Below are 22,535 nucleotides of genomic sequence, written 5' to 3' on the forward strand. Positions count from 1 at the left end.
TCAGACCGTGGCAGCATCTTTACCTCCAAGTTTTGGGATTCTTTTCAGAAGGCCATGGGTACCAACATTCGCTTCAGCACAGCTTTCCATCCTCAAACAAGCGGTCAAGTCGAGCGTGTCAACCAGATTCTTGAAGATATGCTCAGGGCTTGTGTGATCTCCTTCGGCATGAAGTGGGAGGATTGTCTTCCTTATGCTGAATTCTCCTATAACAACAGTTTTCAAGCAAGTTCGGGCAAGGCCCCTTTTGAAATTCTATATGGCAGGAAGTGTCGTACCCCTCTCAACTGGTCTGAAACCGGTGAACGTCAGCTGCTGGGTAATGACCTGATCACAGAAGCAGAAGAAATGTGCAAAGTCATTCGTGATAACCTCAAAGCAGCCCAATCCCGCCAGAAGAGCTACTATGATAGTAAGCACCGTGATTTGGCTTTCGAGATCGGAGATCATGTTTACCTCCGCGTCTCTCCTATGAAAGGTACTCGTCACTTCGGTATCAAAGGGAAGCTTGCCCCAAGATACGTGGGACCTTTCAAGATTGCTAGCAAGAGAGGCGACCTCGCCTATCAGCTCGAGCTTCCTTCAAACTTTGCAAATGTTCAAGATGTGTTCCATGTCTCTCGGCTTCGAAAGTGCTTCAAGACTCCTGACCGCACCGTCAACTTCTAGGACATTGAGCTCCAAGAAGATCTCTCTTATCGTGAGCACCCAGTTGCTATTCTTGAAGAGACTGAACGCAAGACTCGCAACAAGTCAATCAAATTTCTCAAAGTCAAGTGGTCTCACCATTCCGACCGTGAAGCTACCTGGGAACGCGAGGATCACCTCCGTTCTGAGTACCCGGAGTTCTTTCAGTCCTAGATCTCGGGACGAGATCTTTTCGTAGTGGTGGAGTGTTGTAACACCCCGGATGTAACTTTCCATATTTGTATCCAACTCTTGTCGTTTCTGGTGTTAAGTCATATTTATTTCTCAGGTTCGGGTCTTTGTCTCTGTGTGTTGTTTTCTTTTTCGTGCATCTCTTATCATGTCATCACGTGCATTGCATTTGCATACATGTTCATCTCATGCATTCGAGCATTTTCCCCGTTGTCCGTTTTGCATTCCGGCGCTTCGTTCTCCTCCGGTGGCCATTTCTAGCTTTCTTTCGTGTGTGGGGATTAAACATTTTCGGATTGGACCGAGACTTGTCATGCGGCCTTGGTTTACTACAGGTAGACCGCCTGTCAAGTTTCGGGTCATTTGGACTTCGTTTGATACTCCTACGGTTAACCGAGGGACCGAAAAGGCCTCGTGTGTGTTGCAGCCCAACACCCCTCCAATTTGGTCCAAAACCCACCAAACTCTGCTCCATGTCCTAGATCGTTCGATCATGATCGCGTGGGCGAAAACCGCACCTCATTTGGACTCTCCTAGCTCCCTCTATGCCTATTTAAACACCCCCCATTTCGGATCTCGTCTTCCTCCCCGTCCTCCTCGAAAAAAAAACCCAGAACATCTCCCCGCACCGACGGACACGTCCGCCCCAGCCGGACGCGTCCGCCGCCGCGCCCTCGCCCAACCACCGCGTGCCACGTGGCACCGCCGCCGCCGCCGCCGCGGGCCGGGAGGCCCGGATCCGGCCCCCGCGACCCGGCTCCTCCACGCGCGCCCCGCCGCCTCCTTCCTCCACGCGCGCCGCCGCCTCTTCGGGCTCCGGCGACCGGAGCCGCCGTCGCCGCCGCGGGTCATCTCCGGCGAACCCGAGGCCGGCCGCCGCCCGCACCTCCTCGCCGGCGCGCGGGCCGCCACCGCCGCCGCCGGGCGCCGCCACCGGCCTCCCCCGACCTTCCCGGCGCCGCCCCGGCCTCTCCCCGCTGCTCCGGCCGCCTCCACCGGCTCCGGCGTGCCGTCTCCGGCGAACTCGCGCGGGTGCTACAGTGCTGCTACAGTAACCGCCAGATCTGGAAACCCTAGATCCGGTTGACTTTCCCTCTCCCCCTTATTTTTTTTCGTGCTATCTTTGACTGCTCGTATCTCCGCAACTGTAGCTTCGTTTTGGGCGTATGATATATCAAAATCTTCGCCTCGACATGTACATCATTTCATTCCATTGCATCATTTGCATTTGAGGTCATCTTGATGCCCAAAATGCTGTTAGAAGGAGGCTTCGTGAGTTAAATTGCAGATCCGTTAGTTCATCATGCACTTTTGTCATTTTTGCCATGTTTAATCCGTGCATGATATGCCTGTGCCCCTTTGGGATGAATTGTTAAGAATTTTGTCTTCTTTCCAGAGGTGCCACCCATGCATTTTTAGGATGTGTGTGTTGTCTTGTGCAAGCTTGCGAAGAGAGGTACCTGAGATTGCTGATTTCAGGGACTTCGTGATTTTCACTAAGTCTGGGATATTTTAGTTCATGATGCTATATGTCCAGATTGTTTCCTAGTGATCCGTGCCTCTTTTGAGGATGATCAGTAAGGGAGTTTTGATATTTATGTTATGCTCTATCCATCCATGTCTTTGTTTGCATATGTGGAGTGCTCTAGGTTGACTCAATCGAGCTCAACTTTTGCTTCGTTGTTAATCTGGGTAGATCGTCAACTTGTTTGCGATTTTGCCGATGCTACCGTTAGTGTTCCATGCATGCTATGCCTTTGTTCTTTCCATGTGTAGCTAGCATATTGTGCCTTCTTGCTGATTATATGCTTGCCTTGCTATGACTTGCACCATGGTGAGTGCATCGAGCTCGTTTACATGCCTTCGTGAGTTAAATTTCTGCATGTCTCAGTTTTCACTAAGTCTGAAAACTGATTGTGTTCGAGCTATGTTCGTGAGCTCGGTAGAGTATTTTGTGAACCCTTTTGGCCCCAGGTCACTTTGGGTGTTTTGTTAAGCTTGTGGAGTAGCTCCATGCCATGTTCTTACTTGTCATGTTCAGGTCATTTATCATGTTGTTTTGCTGCTCCGAAGAGAGCATCGTGATCTGAAATTTCAGGCTAGTGTTAATTTCACTAAGTCTGGAATCTGTTTTGCATATTCATTTTTGCCATGCTTGTTTGAACCTCTTAATGGATGAATTTGCCTATGGCTCAGTGCTAGTGATTTGTTAACCATCTTGTGTACATCACTGCCATGTATTTTGTTTTCATGTTTGGTGGCTGTACCATGTTCATTTCGTTGCATTTAGATGCCTACTTGCTGTAAATCGCAGACCGGTGTCATATCTTAAAACGCTTGCCATTTCCAAACCGTAGCTCCGATTCCAATGATCTTTATATCGTTTTCAAGCGATTTAATCCCCTCTATCCAGTGGCACCCTTGGAATTCCAAGTTGAGGCCAGGTTCATGCATTTCCTGTCATATCTTGCATTTTGCATCCCGCATCGCATCCCGCATAGCATGTCATCATTTCATCATATTGCTTGGTCTTGCACGTGGTTGATTGTATCCTTGTTGCTTGTTTGTCTTGTTGGGTAGAGCCGGGAGACGAGTTCGCTACCGAGGAGCCCGTTGAGTTTGCTTGTGAGGATCCAGTCAACTTTGACAACTGTGCAGGCAAGATGATCATACCCTCGAAATCACTACTATCTTTGCTATGCTAGTTTGCTCGCTCTTGCTTTGCCAATGCTACGATGCCTACCTTTTGCTTGTCAGCCTCCCAATTGCCATGTCAAACCTCTAACCCACCATTGTCCTAGCAAACCGTTGATTGGCTATGTTACCGCTTTGCTCAGCCCCTCTTATAGCGTTGTTAGTTGCAGGTGAAGATTGGAGCCGTTCCTTGTTGGAACATTTATTTACTTGTTGGGATATCATTATATTGCTATGTTATCTTAATGCATCTATATACTTGGTAAAGGGTGGAAGGCTCGGCCTCTCGCCTAGTGTTTTGTTCCACTCTTGCCGCCCTAGTTTCCGTCATATCGGTGTTATGTTCCCGGATTTTGCGTTCCTTACGCGGTTGGGTTATAATGGGAACCCCTTGATATTTCGCCTCAATTAAAGCTTTTCCAGCAATGCCCAACCTTGGTTTTACCATTTGCCACCTACCCTTTTCTTTCCCTTGGGTTCTGCAGACCCAAGGGTCATCGTATTTTAGCCCCCCACGGGCCAGTGCTCCCTCTGAGTGTTGGTCCGAACTGAGCTGCCTGCGGGGCCACCTCGGGGAAACTTGAGGGTTGGTTTTACTCGTAGCTAGTCTCATCTGAGTGTGCCCTGAGAAAGAGATATGTGCAGCTCCTATCGGGATTTGTCGGCACATTCGGGCGGTGTTGCTGGACTTGTTTTAACCTGTCGAATTGTCTTGTTGTACCGGGTTACCGAGTCTGATCGGTGTGTCTCGGGTGGAGGTCTATTCCTTCGTTGACCGTGAGAGCTTGTCATGGGCTAAGTTGGGACTCCCCTGCAGGGATTGAACTTTCGAAAGCCGTGCCCGCGGTTATGGGCAGATGGGAATTTGTTAATATCCGGTTGTAGACAATGTAAACCTTAATTAATTAAAATGAATCAACTGAGTGTGTTACCGTGATGGCCTCTTTTCGGCGGAGTCCGGGAAGTGGACACGGTGTTGGAGTAATGCTTGCGCAGGTTGTTCCTTCTAGTTTCTCGCTCGTGCTTCCTCTTCTCGCTCTCCTTTGCGAATAAGTTAGCCACCATATATGCTAGTCGCTTGCTGCAGCTCCACATATACTTGTCTTATCCTGTCCTATAAGCTTAAATAGTCTTGATCGCGTGGGTGCGAGATTGCTGAGTCCTTGTGGCTCACAAATACTATAATTCCAGATGCAGGTCCAGGTGATTCCGCTCCAGGTGATGAGTACGAGCTCAAGTGGGAGTTTGACGAGGACTCTCAGCGTTATTATGTTTCCTTTCCCGATGATCAGTAGTGGTGCCTAGTTGGGGTTCGATTCAGGGCCTTGTCGCATGTTGGGTTCTTTTCCATTTTGGCGCCGTAGTCGGGCCATGAGTGTTTGTTTGATGGATGTTATTTATGTACTCTGATGTGACGTGGCGAGTGTAAGCCAACTATGTTATCTTCCCCTTTTATTATGTATTACATGGGATGTTGTAATGATTGCCTGACTTGCGACATTGCTTTCAATGCGGTTATGTCTCTAAGTCGTGCCTCGACACGTGGGAGCTATAGCCGCATCGAGGGCGTTACACTTGATGCCCATGTTTTTGCACCAGAGTTTTACCTCGTCGGCTGTGAAGTTCGTGCCGTTATCAGTTATGATGTTGTGGGGGACGCCGTAACAGTGTACAACCCCGGATATAAAGTCTATCACCGGTCCGGATTCGGCCGTCTTAACAGGCTTGGCTTCTATCCATTTGGTGAACTTATCCACCATGACCAGTAAGTATTTTTGCTTGTGGGTTCCGCCTTTAAGGGGTCCAACCATGTCAAGCCCCCAGACCGTGAAGGGCCAAGTAATGGGGATAGTTTGGAGGGCGGTGGGTGGCATATGGCTTTGGTTTGCAAAGAGCTGGCAACCGGTGCATCGTTGGACTAAGTCCTGAGCGTCTGCCCGGGCCGTCAGCCAATAAAAGCCCGTACGGAAGGCCTTGCTTGCAAGGGACCGAGCTGCAGCGTGATGACCGCCGAGTCCGGCATGAATTCCAGCCAGGAGGTTCCGCCCCTCCTCTTCGGAGATGCACCTTTGAAGGACTCCGGTAGTGCTTTTCTTATAAAGCTCTCCCTCGTGGACTCTGTAGGCTTTGGATCACCGCACTATGCAGCGTGCCACATTTTGGTCCTCGGGGAGTTCCTGCCTAGTAAGGTAGGGGAGGAATGGTTCTGTCCACAGGGCGATGAAGGCCATTATTACGTGGGCTGAAGGTGTTATTTCATTGGCAGAGCCTCCGATTGTGTCAGGATGTTCGGTGTCGGGCAGTGCGGTTGGGTCCAGGCTGTTATTGTTTGGCTCCCCTTCCCATACTACGGATGGCTTGAACAGCCTTTCCAAGAAGATGTTGGGGGGACTACATCGCGTTTTGCGCCGATGCGTGCCAGGACATCTGCCGCCTGATTATTTTCCCGGGCTATATGGTGAAATTCAAGCCCCTCGAACCAAGCTGACATTTTTAGGACGGTGTTGCGGTAAGCTACCATTTTTGGATCCTTGGCATCGAAGTCTCCATTTATTTGGGATATTGCGAGGTTCGAGTCCCCGCGCACCTCTAGGCGTTGAATGCCCATGGATACTGCCATCCGGAGACCATGTAAAAGGGCCTCATATTCGGCTGCATTGTTGGAGTCCGTGTACATAATCTGGAGTACGTATTGAACTGTGTCTCCTGTGGGGGAAGTCAAAACGACGTCGGCCCCTAGTCCGTCCAACATCTTGGAGCCGTCGAAATGCATGATCCAATTTGAATATGTGCCATACTCTTTAGGGAGTTCGGCCTCCGTCCATTCTGCGACGAAGTCGGCCAAGACTTGCGACTTGATGGCTCGCCGTAGCTTATAAGTTATGTCAAACGGGAGGAGCTCAATGGCCCATTTTGCAATCCAGCCTGTTGCGTCACGGTTGTTTATAATATCGTTAAGTGGTACTTCCGAGGCTACTATTATTGAACACTCTTGAAAGTAGTGTCGTAGCTTCCGGGATGCCATGAATACCGCGTACGCAATCTTTTGATAATGCGGGTACCGTGATTTGCAGGGAGTGAGGACAGTGGACACATAATAGACCGGCTTTTGAAGGGGGAATTTGTGTCCGTCCGCTTCTCATTCGACGACGAGCACTGCGCTTACAACCTGATGTGTTGCTGCAATGTATAATAGCATTGGTTCGCCAATGTTTGGCGCAGCCAGGACTGGGTTTGTTGCCAGTATGGCTTTTATTTCATCGAGTCCGGCCGTGGCTGCATCCGTCCATTTGAAGTGTTCGGTGCGCCGAAGGAGGCGGTAAAGGGGTAGGGCCTTTTCTCCCAAGCGGGAGATAAAGCGGCTTAGAGCCGCCATGCATCCGGTTAACTTTTGTATTTGATTGAGGTCCTTTGGGATATCTAGTTGCGACAGAGCTCGGATCTTGGCTGGATTTGCTTCAATTCCTCTACCGGATACAATGAATCCCAAGAGCTTTCCTGCTGGAACGCCGAAAACGCATTTTTCCGGGTTGAGCTTGATGTCGTATGTTTGGAGGTTATCAAATGTGAGCCTCAAGTCGTCTACTAGAGATTCAACATGTCTTGTTTTGACGACCACATCATCTACATATGCCTCCACTGTTTTGCCGATCTGGCTTGCCAGACATGTCTGAATCATGCGCTGATATGTTGCGCCGGCGTTTTTGAGCCCAAAGGGCATCGTGTTGAAGCAGAATGGGCCATATGGTGTGATAAATGCCGTTGCGGCTTGGTCTGGTTCTGCCATCTTGATTTGATGGTAGCCAGAATATGCGTCGAGGAAACACAACGAATCGTGTCCTGCGGTAGCATCGATAATTTGATCGATGCGGGGGAGGGGGAAGGGATCCTTTGGGCAAGCCTTGTTAAGGTCTTTAAAATCAACACACAGGCGCCAGGATTTGTCCTTCTTTGGTACCATCACCAGGTTTGCTAGCCAGTCCGGATGTTTTATATCTCTGATGAATCCGGCCTCCAATAGCTTTGCTAGCTCCTCTCCCATGGCCTGTCTCTTAGGTTTGGAAAAACGCCGAAGAGCCTGTTTGACAGGTTTGAATCCTGTTTGGATATTTAAGCTGTGCTCGGCCAGCCTGCGTGGGATTTCCTGGCATGTCTGAAGGGTGCCAGGCGAAAATGTCCCAGTTCTCTCGTAGGAACTCTCGCAGTGCGGCGTCTACATCAGGGTTTAACTGTGCCCCGATGGAAGTTGTTTTATTGGGGTCCGTTGGATGGACTTGGAATTTGACTATTTCATCCGCCGGTTTAAAGGAGGTGGACTTGGATCTTTTGTCGAGTACCACGTCGTCCCTATTCACCGTAGAGCGCAGCGCAGTCAGTTCCTCAGCCGCTAGGGCTTCGGATAGTGCCTCGAGGGCCAGTGCGGCTGTCTTGTTTTCGGCGCGGAGTGCTATGTCCGGATCACTAGCGAGAGTGATGATCCCGTTAGGCCCGGGCATCTTGAGCTTCATGTACCCGTAATGGGGTATTGCTTGGAAGATTGTAAACGCTTCCCGCCCTAGCAGAGCGTGATAACCGCTGCTGAACGGAGCCACATGGAACGTGACCTTTTCGGACCTGTAATTATCCGGCGTGTCGAACACCACATCTAGTGTGATTTTTCCTGTACAGCGCGCTTCCCGACTGGGGATTATTCCTCTAAAGGTTGTGCTGCTTCGCTCAATGCGGTTCCAGTCTATTTCCATTTTTTGAAGGGTTTCCTCATAAATGAGGTTCAATCCGCTGCCGCCGTCCATGAGTACCTTGGTAAGACGAAAGCCGTCCACTATTGGACTGAGGACCAATGCGGCTGGTGCTCGGGCTGTTCGGAATTTAGGTTCATCACTGGCGTTAAAGGTAATAGCCGTGTCACTCCATGGGTTTATTGTTGCTACTTGGTAGACTTCGGCAAGGCTGCGGAATGTCCTTTTTCGCATATTATTTGATGCGAAAGTCTCGAAGACTTTTAATACCGTATTGGTGTCTCTGGAGTGGCTTTCTGTGGCCTCCGGAATTAGGAGATTTTCGCCAATTTTGGCCACCTGCCGGAGTATCCAACATGCTCTGAGGCTGTGAGTTAGTGTGGCGTCCTCTGTACTGTGAATTTTACAGGGTCCATTGAGCCATCCTTCCAGTACGGTTCCATGCCCTATAGAGGGTTTTTGCTTTTTAGTGCTTGACCCGGGTGTCTGGTGATGATGCCCCCTTTTATTTCAGACTGGGTTTGTATTCAGGGCCGGATTGTCCCAAAATTTGATTTTGGTTTTCCAGGCGCTTTCCATCGCACAGTACTTTCGTACAATGGACGCCAAGTCAGCGAAGTGTGTAATATCACGACAACTTATGGTGTTGAGTATTCCCTTGTCCGTGCAATTATTGCAGAAGATTGAGATTGCATCTTCCTCGCGGCAGTCCCTTAGCCTGTTCTTAACCAGGAGGAATCTGGCCCAGTAATGATGTACTGTTTCATCGGGCTCTTGCCTGATTTTGGATAGATCGCTTATGTTGGGGTGGGTGGGTGGAATTAAATCCGAAGCCTCACCCCATCTGAGGCTCAGAGGCCGAGGAATTTCCGAACTCGAAAATTTGGATTCCTGGATGTTGTCCAATGAATCCAGCCCGTCGCCTGACTCTAAGTTCAGGTCTTGAGTGATATCCTCCCCTCCACGGGTATCCGGCTTGGAGGGATCGGGAATCCGAACGTAGTGAGTCCTTAAGATAGATGAAGGGTCGTCGCACTGTCCCTCTACCACGGCAACGTGATGGGTGACTTGGGGAGAGTTAATCTCTCTCAGATCGGGTTTAGGCCCAATCTGGTCGTAATCCGTAGCGACTCCCAGGTTGGCGAAGCGATCCAAGAGCTCATTTATGGAGGAGAGCTCCATTGGATCTAACTGCTCGGCGAGTTCCGAGCTGACATGAAGATTGTTTTCGATGGCTTGAGAGGTCATCGTCGGCGCAGAAGCCGAACAGGCGGTCATAAGAAAGCCACCTAGCCGGAGGGTTTGGCCGACAGCCAAAGCTCCCTTAGCAACGGTGCCATCTTTAAAGACGGGGCGAGGCATCCTTCCTGATGGCGATGACACAGAGGAACTCTCAATGAAAGCACTAATGTCGGTGTCAAAACCGGTGGATCTCGGGTAGGGGGTCCCAAACTGTGCGTCTAGGCCGAATGGTAACAGGAGGCAAGGGACACGAATTTTTACCCAGGTTCGGGCCCTCTCGATGGAGGTAAAACCCTACGTCCTGCTTGATTAATATTGATGATATGGGTAGTACAAGAGTAGATCTACCACAAGATCGAAGAGGCTAAACCCTAGAAGCTAGCCTATGGTATGATTGTTGTTGTCTATGTTGTTCTACGGACTAAAACCCTCCGGTTTATATAGACACCGGAGAGGGTTAGGGTTACACAAAGTCGGTTACAATGGTAGGAGATCTACATATCCGTATCACCAAGCTTGCCTTCCATGCCAAGGAAAGTCCCTTCCGGACACGGGACGGAGTCTTCAATCTTGTATCTTCATAGTCCAGGAGTCCGGCTGAAGGTATAGTCCGGCCATCCGGACACCCCCTAATCCAGGACTCCCTCAGAAGGGATAGATAAGCATAAAACTATAGGCTCCGGTTACCTCGTGGGCATCATGTTCGGCGGCTTCCTAGGGGAATTCATTCTTGGGCGGCTTAAAGAGTGTCGACCACATCCCGGCCAGATCGGTATGGTAGAAGCGCCACACTGTCGGCATGTCCTCGGGCGTATAGGCCCACATTGGGCTCTCTCGAAGCTGAAGTGGGAGGATGCAGCGGTGGAGCATGACGTCGACCACATCCACCAGCTTGATCTTCTTCTTGTCTGCAAGGGACTTGATCCTATGTTGCAGCGCAGGCACCTCTTTGGAGTTACCCCAAGTCCAGGCCCTTCCTCATCCATGAGACAAGCCTCCTTGGAGGGGCCGCGAAGAACACCGGGACTTTGGCTTGGCCGCCAGCGAGTGGCTCGGTGATGTAGAACCACTCCCGCTGCCACTCCTTCATCGTCTCTATGAAGGTGCCCTCGAACCAGTCAACCTTCTGGATCTTGCTTATAATTGCCCCTCCGCATTCGGCTAGATCGGCGCTGCTTATCTTTGGCTTGATACCGAACGTTTTCAGCCGCAGGTCGAAGTGCGACTCGGCACGGAGGAAGGCCTTGCAGACGTGATAAACACCGCGAGGTGAAGAATGGAATTCGGGGCTAGATGGTGGAAATCTAGCCCGTAGTACAAGAGTACCCCATGCATGAAGGGGTGCAGGGGGAACCCCAGACCTCAGATGAGGTGGGGAAGGAAGATAACCCGCTCCCCTGGCTTGGGAGTGGGAATCCGCTGGTTGGACTCCGGTTCCTGGCAGGCGGCGGTGGTGGAGATGTATCCCGCGGTTCTGAGCTCCTAGATGACGCCCTTCGTAGTGGTGGAGGACGCCCACTAGCCCTTCAAGGTGGCTTCGGAGATCGCCGAGGAGGGAGCTATAAGCGATGGTGGACTGGCGAGAGCTTCAGAGCAAATCTAGGTGCTAGAGCTCTGGAGGCTGTGCGTAATGGCGAGGGAATGGAAGTGTGGGGAAGATGGTACTATTATCCCTTGCTCTTATAGGTCTGTGAAAGACCAAGAGTCCCGCTTGCCACACTAGATTAATCGCCATGTTTGAGCCGTGGGCGCAGTAATGTGTACGTGAGATGAAATGAATCTTGATGATATCCCCTAACATACGGAGCATGATCTCTACCTTGATACGACGTGCCAATGAGAAAACCGCCTTGGGCCGTGATTCGAGTAACAATAACTGACTTGCGTTGGTATAAGTGGCGACGCTTCGAAAAAGTTGTCATGTTATAAACATTGTTCGCACTCGAGTAGTAAAGCCTTCAGGGATAAGCTATCCAAAAGACCTCGGTTGACAAAGCGTGGACTTTGAAGCGTGCGGTCGACAGGCTGCCCCATTAGAGGGAGAGCTCGGAAGAATTTCCTTGCGCAAATAAGACAACAGATTTGTGTGGGTGATCACCGGAAAAAAGAACTATCCTGTCAAGCCGAAGTCATCTGTCCGAGAAGAATTGTTGTCCCCGGCTTTGAAGACAGTTCAGGGCTACTGACGGTGTCATGGACTAGGGGTGCCAACCTAGTTGGCCCACAGTCCACATGCCGAGCTTATGGTCCACCAATCTCGCAAGGAATAACTTCATAGGCCTCAAACTTTGGCGTGGTGGAGTCGGACGCTGTTGACGACTTGGCGTGCACCCTAAGGATTATTTCGATTATTGGCATGTTTATCCCTAGATGGCAACCGACCATATGTAACCCTAGATACCCCAGCATCTATATAAAAGCTGAGGGGTTTAGACCGTAGGGGCGAATTCATTATTACACACCTCAAGGTTAGAACACAACATACGATCTCGAGGTAGATCAAGCCTATACTCAATAAATCATCATCAATACAATCAAAACAAGACGTAGGGTTTTACCTCTTCGAGAGGGCCCGAACCTAGGTAAATATTGTCTCCTTCGTCTCCTGTTGCCCATCGATCCAAGATACATAGCTCAGCCCCCCTACCCGAGGTCTGCTGGTTTAAGTATCGACAACCATGTTACAGGTGACATTTGAGCAACCCCAAAGTCCATCGGACAGTAAGAGTGACTATGATACTCTCATGGTCTAAGGGGCATGAAGGATGACATTGACAAGCGTCGTCGGCACTCGATTTGGGAAGAAAATGAGTCTAGAGCACGTCATGTACACAACCAAGGACGCCTAAAAAAGCTATGCCACGTACATATAGATCATTGTCATGCAGACGTGTCTCATTCTTGTGACTCACAGAGGATGATAAAGGGCCGTGCCACAGTAGCCACAAGACTAGCAAGCGTGCCGCTAAGAAGTAGATCGGTGATGATTAATTACTCTTTTTTCCGCAGTCACGGTATATGTTTCAAATATTTCGTGCAATTAAGAACCTATGAACCTCCGTTCCTTTATCATTTTTTGTTTTTATGCATTCTTAAATATTTTGTGCGGCCTGGAAAACTTATAATTATTGAAATTGTGTGAACATCATCACAAACAACTTCTTAGGTCAACCGCAAAAATAGAACTGACTTCTTAGGGGTATATCTCACATGATTTGTCAATACAAATCACCTGTTATAAATCACACATAATACAACCCTTCAACCATAGATTGGCTAGTGGCTCAGGCCTGTTTTGGAATGCTAAGTGTAGATAGTTGTATATCAGGCTTCAAGTCCTAAACTTGATATTTGTGCTCACATTTTCTTGAATTTATTCCAGGCCTATCGGTAACGTGCGTTTAGTGAGAGAAGACGTTCTCGTTGACTATAAAGGCATATGTGGTGATTTGGTCAATTTCAATATGATGTGTCGGCTTAATCTCTCGAAGATGCTCATATGATTGACATGTGTGTGCATGTACTCATAAATGTGAGTGTATATGCGTATATACGAGGGTCTGTATCGTGTTAAAAATACTCCCTTCGTCCCATAATATGAAAGTGTTTTTGATACTACACTAATATGAAAAACACTCCTACATTATATTATAAGACAGAGGGAGTACGTAATAAGGTAGACAAATGGTCTAACTTCAAAAAAAAAAAGGTAGACAAATGGTCTACTTTCTTTTATTTCCAAAAAAATACGTGGGAGACCGCACACGTGGTCACGCACGCACACGGGCACACGATACCCTGTGAGACCGCACACGTTGCCCCTCCTTTTTTTACCACGAACACCCCATTCACCGCGAAAATAATGCCAACTCTGTTTCAGGCACCCTTCGATATTTTTGCTTTAAAAAAAAACTCTGATCAGGCACCCGCTACATAACCAGTGAGAACCCTGAAACCCTCGAAAATCGCACCTCCCGTCCATCCCACTTCCCTCTCCAGTCCACCCAAAGTCCGACGAGCAACCACCCGGCCATGGCGACCACCGACATCCGCCTCTCCATCGGGCACCAGACCCGCTTCGCCCTCCGCCTAGCCTCCGCCATCTCCTCGCCCTCCCACGCCAAGGGCTCCGCCGGCAACGCCGCCTTCTCCCCGCTCTCGCTCCACGTCGCGCTTAGCCTCGTCGCGGCCGGCGCCGGCGGCGCCACCCGCGACCAGCTCGCCGCCGCGCTCGGGTCCGCGGAGAAAGGCGGGTCCGAGGACCTCCACGCGCTCGCCGAGCAGGTGGTTCAGGTCGTGCTCGCCGACGCGTCGGGCGCCGGCGGCCCGCGGGTCGCCTTCGCCAACGGCGTCTTCGTCGACGCGTCGCTCAAGCTCAAGCCTTCCTTCAAGGATCTCGCCGTGGGCAAGTACAAGGCCGAGACGCAGTCCGTGGACTTCCAAACTAAGGTGATCCCCTTCCTTGTCTAGCTAGTTCTTGCAACGACGGCAAGATCCTTCACCAGAAAAAAATACACAGTACAGATTTGCTCATTATTTGTGCACATCACTAGCTGGTAGTTCATCTACTCGTGTCTTTACAGTTCGCCGTGTCATTCTTTCTCCGAAAGTGGTTGTTTTGTGCAGGTGTGATGTAGATATGGATATGGGGTGGTATTTCGCTAGGTCTTTTAACCATTCTAGATTTGTAATTTAGTGGTTTCCATACTGTTTTGTTGAACACCAGGAGCTTTGGTACTGTTGTATGGAGTTGCTACATATACGTATAGGTAGCTATAGAAGAGCATTGCTGAAGCCTCTTGTCTTTCGGCTGTTTTGGTAAATGCAATAAATTCGACTGAATGTTCTACTGCTAAGCGTTCAGGCCTGTGCAAATTATTTCCTTATCAAGCTTTAAAATGTGATGAACTACTGATGCCGTGCCAAAAGAGCTCAATTTAATCATTGAAGTATAGGTGTTTACTAAACAGTAGAAATTGATGGAACTTTGGAAGTATTACTTTTTATGGTGTCATGTTGCTAACTTGCTCTTTAGATTTCCCCTTTGTACAGATAATTTACACACTGGAACTTGCATTAGTGCGGTTTTGGCATAGCTAGTCCGTTACTTTTGAGATGAAATATACTCCTTTTTAGAAGTGCAATTTTCATAGTGTGCTATCTAGTGATTTGAAGCCTGCGGAATTTGTTGATATTGACATTTTTAGGCTCTTGAGTGTAGTATGTATGTTAGATCAATAGGAATGCCCAGGGCATTCCAAATTCGTTGGCCTGTATTTAAGCGTTTTCAGGGTCTTTTTGTCGTTTTCATTTATTACCTTCATGGGGATTTTGTTTCTAAGATAATGTACAAAAATAAACTAAAGATTACTGGATTAGAATTGTCAAAAAATCAGTAGTGGTATTGCACAATGTCGCTCCTAGTTGGTGTGATGACCATTTAAATGAGTATACATTTCGAGCAACTTTAAATGAGCATTAGTATGATTTTTCAGTTGTTCTAAGTATTGATGTATTTTGCAATGGTCCAGGCTGCTGAAGTTGCTGGTCAGGTGAACTCCTGGGTAGAGAAAATCACAACAGGTCTCATCAAAGAGATCCTCCCTGCAGGGTCTGTTGACAATACCACTAGACTGGTTCTTGGTAATGCCCTTTATTTCAAAGGAGCCTGGACTGAGAAGTTTGACGCGTCCAAGACAAAAGATGAGAAGTTCCACCTCCTTGATGGGAGCTCAGTTCAAACACCATTCATGTCCAGTACAAAGAAGCAATACATTTCGTGTTCTGACAGCTTGAAGGTACTGAAGCTTCCTTACCAGCAAGGCGAGGACAAGAGGCAGTTCTCCATGTACATTCTTCTTCCAGAAGCACAGGATGGTCTCTGGAACTTGGCCAACAAGTTGAGCACCGAACCAGAGTTCTTGGAGAACCATATCCCAATGCAGAAGGTTCCTGTCGGGCAGTTCAAGCTTCCGAAGTTCAAGATATCATTTGGATTTGAAGCGTCTGATATGCTCAAAGGTTTGGGTCTCCAGCTGCCGTTCAGCGCAGAGGCTGATCTTTCGGAGATGGTGGATTCATCGGCGGGCTTATACGTCTCGTCCGTTTTCCACAAGTCGTTTGTCGAGGTGAACGAAGAAGGCACCGAGGCTGCCGCGGCAACTGCTTCTGTGGTCACACTTAGGTCACTGCCAGTAGAGCCCGTGAAGGTGGATTTCGTCGCGGATCACCCTTTCCTCTTCCTTATCCGAGAAGACCTCACAGGCGTGGTGCTATTCGTCGGTCATGTGTTCAATCCCTTGGTGTCTCCATGATGTGTTTGCTCTGGATCGCTGCATTGGCAGTGACCACAACTATCACATGTGAGTGGAGGGGGTTTCAACTTTAGATCATGCTGCCTGTGCAATAAATCCGGTGGATGTTTTTTGTTTTCGAATAATGGCTTGCTTGATGTATGGAGGTTGTGGTGAGTTAGTGACAATAATCCAGGATTGCTGTGGAGTTTTGTGCTTTCAGTTGCTTGATGCATGAGATGGAGGTTGTGGTGAGTTAGTGACAATAATCCAGGATTGCTGTGGAGTTTTGTGCTTTCAGTTGCTTGATGCATGAGATGCCCATGCTGGCCAAATGCTTCTTAGCGAAGTATGAGCCATGGTCTTTGCATAATTTGCGAGAATGATCTGGATTATTTTGTTAATCTGGATTGTTAGACGAGTGAGTTTGGTTGATCAGGCGCCGAGAGCGACGTTGTCCTCCGTGGCCCTATCGTTGTCAGTCCACGATATGCTGAAATTTTAAACCCTGTCCCTTCTGAGTGTCTCGAGTATTGACTCCTGAATTTCACAGACAGAAAGATTCCACAATGGTTCATAATTTATTGACTCCTGAACTTCTCAACAGGTAAGATGAGCCCACGATATGCTGAAATCTGATATTAATATGCACAACTCAAATTGCTCAATAATATGAGAGTCTCTTATCTGAACCGAGTGCATATCTCAACACCTGGAGCCCTGCACGTAAATGGATACACTGAATCGTAGCAAGAACCACAATGCAGAAACACACAAACTCATCTGAACTGAAAGGTCGAAACGAAACTGATCAAGCTGTAGTGTCTCTTATTTGCCTACAACACATATACATGGTACAAAGATGATGTGATGACACGGGTTACAGATGATCTACCAGTTCTCAAATCAGCAGAGATAGTCAACACAGCATTGGAGCAACACAAGGTCACATCCAAAAGGCCAAACCGTTGTACTACAACATTGGAAGTACAGAGACCAACTAGTACAACAAAGTAACATTTGTGGGCGGGCTATCAAGCACCGCGGTACCCTATCCCTTCTGAGAGTCTCGAGTAGCTTGGCATCTTACGGTCAACTTATAGAAGAACTGCTTCGTCGAGAGGTTTTGCACCGTCACATAGCATACACTATCTCCCCGCTGCTTTCGACGTCGAGGTCGGCGTCTGAATCAAGGTCGTCCATGTCGTCGTCAAGGTCGAGACCGTCGTTCAGGAACTGGTTGATCCGAGAACCAGCCGCCGGGATGGTGGCCTCCGCCAGGATCTGCATGATCTCGTCCATGCTCTGCATCGGCTGTTCAGGCTCCTCATACTGGCTGCTCATGGTGCTGTCGTCCACCAGGTCAGCTGGGAGGTTCTTCAAGAACCACGGATGGTTTCTTATCTCAGGGATTGTGATTCTCTGCAAAAGTTATCAACCTTAAAATAAACTGCACGCAACAATCTAGTGACTCAAACACTACATGGTTAGTAGATATAAGTACTACTCACGGTAGCTGGGTTGCCAACGAAAATCTTGGCGATAAGATCTCGACACTCGGAAGATATGTGCACGTAATCTGGAATCGAGTACTGCACACTCAATATCCTCTGGCAAAGCAAGCTCATTAGTTTGTGATCAGAACAGAGATGGTCAAGAGATTAAGATAGCTATAAGAATGGGAACCTGAATTGTCTTCCTAAAATTCTTGGGCTCATCAGGATCCTCAAAGGGATATGCACCAACTAGCATAACATAGAGCGTCACTCCACAGGACCACACATCCGCAATCTTCATTTCATCGAAGAACAAAGGATTAGTGGCAGGTAGCTTGAGATGACACATCGCAGAGTCTAGTAGTACCATGGGATTATACATCATGCATCTCACGAATGGAAATCTTCACAATGCAAATATGGTTGGAGAAAAATGGGCATGAACATTACACAAAACAACAGGATCAGGATATCATGAAAAGTAATATTAACATGGAGCAGCAATATGTATGCTTCAAGGCCTTTAGTTTCAGAAACAAAAAAATTCGGACGTCACCGAGATATGCGGAATTTTGGAAATTCCGCGTATTTCAGAAATTATTTGGCATTTTGAATTTTCAAATTTAATGAATTTTAACCTAATTTAATTTTTTAATTTGAACTGGACTCGAAATTTCAGGGCTATAAGTATTTCATACCCCGCCGAAATATGCGAAATTTTCAATGAAATTTCGTTGAAATTTTAAACCCTGGTATGCATACCTTTCCATCATATTCCTTCTTGAGAAGAACCTCCGGAGCAATGTACGCCGGTGTTCCAACCGTAGATTTTGGTTGCGAATGAAGAACCGACGACTGCAAATACACGAAACAGGAATGAGGAATGAGTAGAATAACAGGTCGATACACTAGGACACAAAAACTACTAGGATGGCAAGCAGAGCATAAACCCCATTCTGGCATGTAAGCAGAGTAAATACTATGTTGATTGCTGAAAACTGAAAGCCTGCGCGACAGTGAAGCAAGTATCTTGTTTTAGTAAGTTATGTACCTTGGAATAGCCAAAGTCGCATATCTTGAGGCGAGGAGCCGTGCTCCCGTCCAGCAGCGTGTTCTCCAGCTTCAAGTCACGATGGCATACTTGCTTAACAAAAGACGAAACCATTTCAGTCGTAGCTACCGTAACAGCCTAACAAACTGTGGAATCGCCCGAAAAGGAAAGAGTACCATGGAGTGGCAGTAGCTGACTCCTGAGAGCAGCTGCTGGAAGAAGAAACGCGCCTGAAAAGTCAGAGGCTTGGGCGGTTAGTACAGTGATCGATCACTAGTAGTCCACGTATGAGAAACGGAGAACGTCATGGCGAAGGAAGGAAGGGGGAGGGTGATGGGCGGACCTCGTCCTCGCTGAACCTGCCGGCGTTGCAGATGCGCTCGAAGAGCTCCCCGCCGGAGGCGTACTCCATGACGATGGCGAGGTGCGTGGGCGTGAGGATGACCTCCTTGAAGCGGATGATGTTGGGGTGGCGCAGCGACCGGTGGTTGATGATCTCCCGCTGCACGTTCTCGTCAATCTGCTTACACGAACGCAAGCTCTTCAGCTCTGATTCCGTCCCGCGCAGGGAGACGAAGAACTAGCGATGCTCTGGTAGTAGAAGTAGTAGGAGTACCTTCTCCCCTCGCTCGATGTACTTGACGGCGACGAGCTGGCCGTCGGCGCGGTTGCGCATGAGGCGCGCGACGCCGAAGTTGCCGGAGCCGATGTCCTTGACGAGCTCGTAGCGGTCGCCGTCGTGCATTATGGGCATGTCCATGCCCGGCCCCACCGTCAGCGCCGCCCGGTCCATCCCCTCCCTCCCCTCTCCCCTTCCCTTCCACCCACCGCCGGCGCCGGGAGCAAAGCAACCGAGCTCGCTCCTCCCGTGACCCCGCGATCCAAGAGAGAGAGACACACACACCTTGCCTTCTCCCCTTTAGTTTAGTTAGCTGATGATGATGAGCTCCAGCTCCGGGGTGGTGGACTGGATTGGGCGGAGGAGAAAACCCACCTCGTGATCTCTCTCTATCGCCTCGCGCTTTTCACCCCGCGCCCACGCCCCGCCGGCAGCCTTTATTTCTCTATTAATAAAATCGCCGCGCTCTGGTTTCTTCTCCTCCCTGTCGCTCTGCGTGATCGCTCGATCTTTAAAATATTTTTCTCTCCGCTCTGCTTCGCAGGCGAACTATCCAGTTCCAGTCCGGTGGGGAAGACGGGCGGGGGGCGTGTCGCGTCCTCCTAGCCTAGCCCAGCCCAGCCCCCCGCTAACCGACGTGTGGGCCAGTGGGCGCTGGGCCCCGCGCGTCGGCCTTGTCACGGGAGGGCGCCGGTGGTGTGCACGTAAGCGGCGTCGGTCAATGACGTGCAGACCCGGCGCGGTGAGGTACGGGCGGGACCGGGATGTCGGTGTCTGTTGTAGGACGGTGGCGTGGGCGTGGGCGTGGGCGTAGGCGTAGGGTGGTGGGGGAGGCTGAAAATATCTGGAGGGGTGGCTGGAAGGCGTACCGCGTGGAGCACGGGCGACAGCCTGAACTTCTTCAGGTCGGTTAGTTGAGCGGACCGCCGCTCTATGCGTATCGGATGGTGATCGGGTGACGTGTTGTGCGCGTGGACGGCTCCGATTGATTTAGCGCTGTGGGCGTGTTCTCATTTCGGCACCAGCGGCTCGAGTTGATCGGCTGACTCGCTGTAGCTAATGACTGCATTAGGTTGGGTCGGTTTGGTTTGCCGTCTTGACTAGGGCATCTCCAATCCAAAACCCAAACGGGCAACATTATTTGTCCGCTTATAAAATGTTTATGTTCGGACGTGTTCGTAAAATTTAGATCGATGCGCAGAGACCTAACGCAAGGCTTTAAAAAATCCCCTGCTTATCAGCCTCCTTTTTCTTTTCTTTTTGTAAGTCGTTTTTTTTCTTCAGACATTGAAATGATTCAAACATCAATTTTGCAATACGATTATAATTCAAATACAAATGTTACAACTCATACATAAAAAAACTTTCAAATTACATAGCTTAAATTAAACTCCAATTTATTCAGACTCGTGCTCTATTGATTTTAATGAAACACTAGCAATGTTCCATTGGGTCATTTGGAAGTTGCGTCTGAGTTTCTGATTACAAATCTTAAACTCCATCGCATCTTGTTCCGAGAGATCGACAATTCCAAGATAACTCATGTGTTCTACATTGCGAACACCCTCACAACATCCTAGCATTGATCCCTGCTAATGCCTTTAAGACCAGCTCATGTATTGATGATGAGTGTGAATTTAATGGGACAGGGGCTGGCCGTCGTCGATTTCAAAGTGATTGGTTCACAAATGATTTCTTGTTGGAATATTCACCTCTCACAAATCTTGCCTATTGCTTGCCTTGTTTTCTCTTTTCGAAGAAGCCAATTGGAAAGTGTGGTTCAGACATATTCACGGTCAAAGGATTTGATAAGTGGAAACAGGTTAACAATAGAAAAGAATGTGCTTTCCTCATGCATATGGCACTACTCCCAACTCAGCTCACAATTTTGCAGTTCTGTGTTATGAAAACCTGAAAAATAAAATGAGTCATGTTGATGAGGTGATTAGAAAAGAAACTAAGAAGATGGTTCTTGATGCAAGACTAAGGCTAAAGACTTCCATTGATGCCATGAGGAGAATAATTTAATTTCAAACATTTAGAAATTTTTAATACTTGATGTCTAATAATTATTCTATGTTGATTGCATCAGGTGGTTAATGTTCCAAGCATGTCTGAGGAAATGATGAATCCGAGGATTCCAAGAACCAAAGTAATTTCAAGGAAATGATTAAGCTTTTGGCTTCTTATAATAAGGATGTACATGAAGTTCTACAGAATGCTCCAAGAAATGCAAAGTACACCTCACCAACTATTCAAAAGGAAATTGCTAGCATATTTTCTGAAAAAGTGAAGACCTCAATTAAAGAAGAACTTGGTCATAGCAAATTTTCTATCATGGTTGATGAATGTAGAGATGAGTCTAAAAAAGAGCAGATGGCAGTAGTTCTTCGTTTTGCAAACATAGAAGGGGTGATAAGAGAACATTTTCTTGATCTTATTCATGTTAGAGACATTAGTGCTTTGACTCTCAAGAACACAATTATTACCATCCTAGTTGATAATGGGTTGAATGTGAAAGATATTAGAGGCTAAGGATACGACGGGGCTAGCAATATGAGGGGAGAGCGGAATGGGCTAAAAGCTCTAATTCTCAAAGAGTGCCCATATGCATACTATATTCATTGCCTAGCTCATCAACTCCAATTGGCTCTTGTTGCTGCTTCAAGGGAGGTACATGAGGTCCATAATTTTTCTCACCATGCCAATTTTATAGTAAATACAGTTAGTGCATTTCCCAAATGCAATGAGGAGCTGCTAGAAAACCAGGTTGTTGAAATTGCTAGAGAGATTGAATTAGGAGAGCTTGGCACAGGAAGAGAGTCCAATCAAATAGGATCTTTACAAAGGGTCGGGGACACGAGGTAGAGTTCCCACAACAAATCCATCAAAAGTTTGTTAAAGATGTTTACCGCAACAATTTCAGTGCTAAGAAGTGTAGCAGCTGATCGTTCAGCTACAAGGAACTCAAGAGGAGATGCTAGAGGTTCCCTAAAAGTCCTAATGATGCTTGATTTTGTGTTCATTATACACCTCATGTAAAGAATCATGAAAATCACAGATGTCTTGTGTCTTGTGTTAGATTGTGTTTCTAACACGAAGGAGTTGCTTGCTGAACTGAGAGATGATGGGTGGGACCGTCTTTTTGAAGATGTAAAATCCTTTTGTGCGAAACATGAGATTGACATCCCGGAGATGGATCAAAAGTATGTCTCTTCCCCTATCTGTCTATGATTATTTGAATTAAAATGTAGAGATTTAGTCACTTACCTACTTACTCATCAATGTCTAGATCATGCAACTAATTCATGTTTTTCATATATATTGCAATTTTAGATATGTTGATGTGACAAAATCTTGAAATGAGCATGACAACACTGTTGGGGAACGTAGCAGAAATTCAAAATTTTCCTACGTGTCACCAAGATCTATCTATGGAGAGACTAGCAACGAGGGGAAGGAGAGTGTATCTACATACCCTTGTAGATCGCTATGCGGAAGCGTTCAAGAGAACGGGGTTGA

The 22,535-nt window shown here is 48.1% G+C and overlaps 2 protein-coding genes across 2 annotated transcripts; one reads left to right on the top strand and one right to left on the bottom strand.

Annotated features, from left to right (window-relative positions):
- Window positions 1-13,500: 13,500 nt before the first annotated feature.
- On the top strand, window positions 13,501-16,069 carry LOC125527098 (serpin-ZX). The gene is made up of 2 exons (XM_048691674.2): window positions 13,501-14,003; window positions 15,086-16,069. The coding sequence occupies exons 1-2, from the start codon at window positions 13,587-13,589 to the stop codon at window positions 15,866-15,868; spliced, it is 1,200 nt and encodes a 399-aa protein (XP_048547631.2). The 5' UTR covers window positions 13,501-13,586; the 3' UTR covers window positions 15,869-16,069.
- A 586-nt stretch (window positions 16,070-16,655) lies between these two features.
- On the bottom strand, window positions 16,656-19,572 carry LOC125550664 (serine/threonine-protein kinase SAPK10). Its single transcript, XM_048713708.2, has 8 exons — window positions 19,011-19,572; window positions 18,738-18,914; window positions 18,571-18,624; window positions 18,395-18,487; window positions 18,106-18,198; window positions 17,534-17,638; window positions 17,359-17,457; window positions 16,656-17,269 (listed from the first exon to the last, which is right to left on the bottom strand). The coding sequence occupies exons 1-8, from the start codon at window positions 19,185-19,187 to the stop codon at window positions 16,982-16,984; spliced, it is 1,086 nt and encodes a 361-aa protein (XP_048569665.1). The 5' UTR covers window positions 19,188-19,572; the 3' UTR covers window positions 16,656-16,981.
- Between the last annotated feature and the right edge of the window lie 2,963 nt (window positions 19,573-22,535).

Source organism: Triticum urartu, chromosome 4A, assembly GCF_056163025.1.
Source record: "Triticum urartu cultivar PI428250 chromosome 4A, HENAU_Tu73, whole genome shotgun sequence".
Lineage (NCBI taxonomy): Eukaryota > Viridiplantae > Streptophyta > Magnoliopsida > Poales > Poaceae > Triticum > Triticum urartu.

Bases quoted from the DNA above. Each gene is read 5' to 3' on its own strand.
- LOC125527098 (XM_048691674.2), top strand. From the start codon at position 13,587: ATGGCGACCACCGACATCCGCCTCTCCATCGGGCACCAGACCCGCTTC. The intron at 14,004-15,085 runs GTGATCCCCTTC...GCAATGGTCCAG, and splicing joins CCGTGGACTTCCAAACTAAG to GCTGCTGAAGTTGCTGGTCA.
- LOC125550664 (XM_048713708.2), bottom strand. From the start codon at position 19,187: ATGGACCGGGCGGCGCTGACGGTGGGGCCGGGCATGGACATGCCCATA. The intron at 18,625-18,737 runs GTCCGCCCATCA...CTGACTTTTCAG, and splicing joins GCAGGTTCAGCGAGGACGAG to GCGCGTTTCTTCTTCCAGCA. The intron at 18,199-18,394 runs GTACATAACTTA...GTGTATTTGCAG, and splicing joins GCGACTTTGGCTATTCCAAG to TCGTCGGTTCTTCATTCGCA.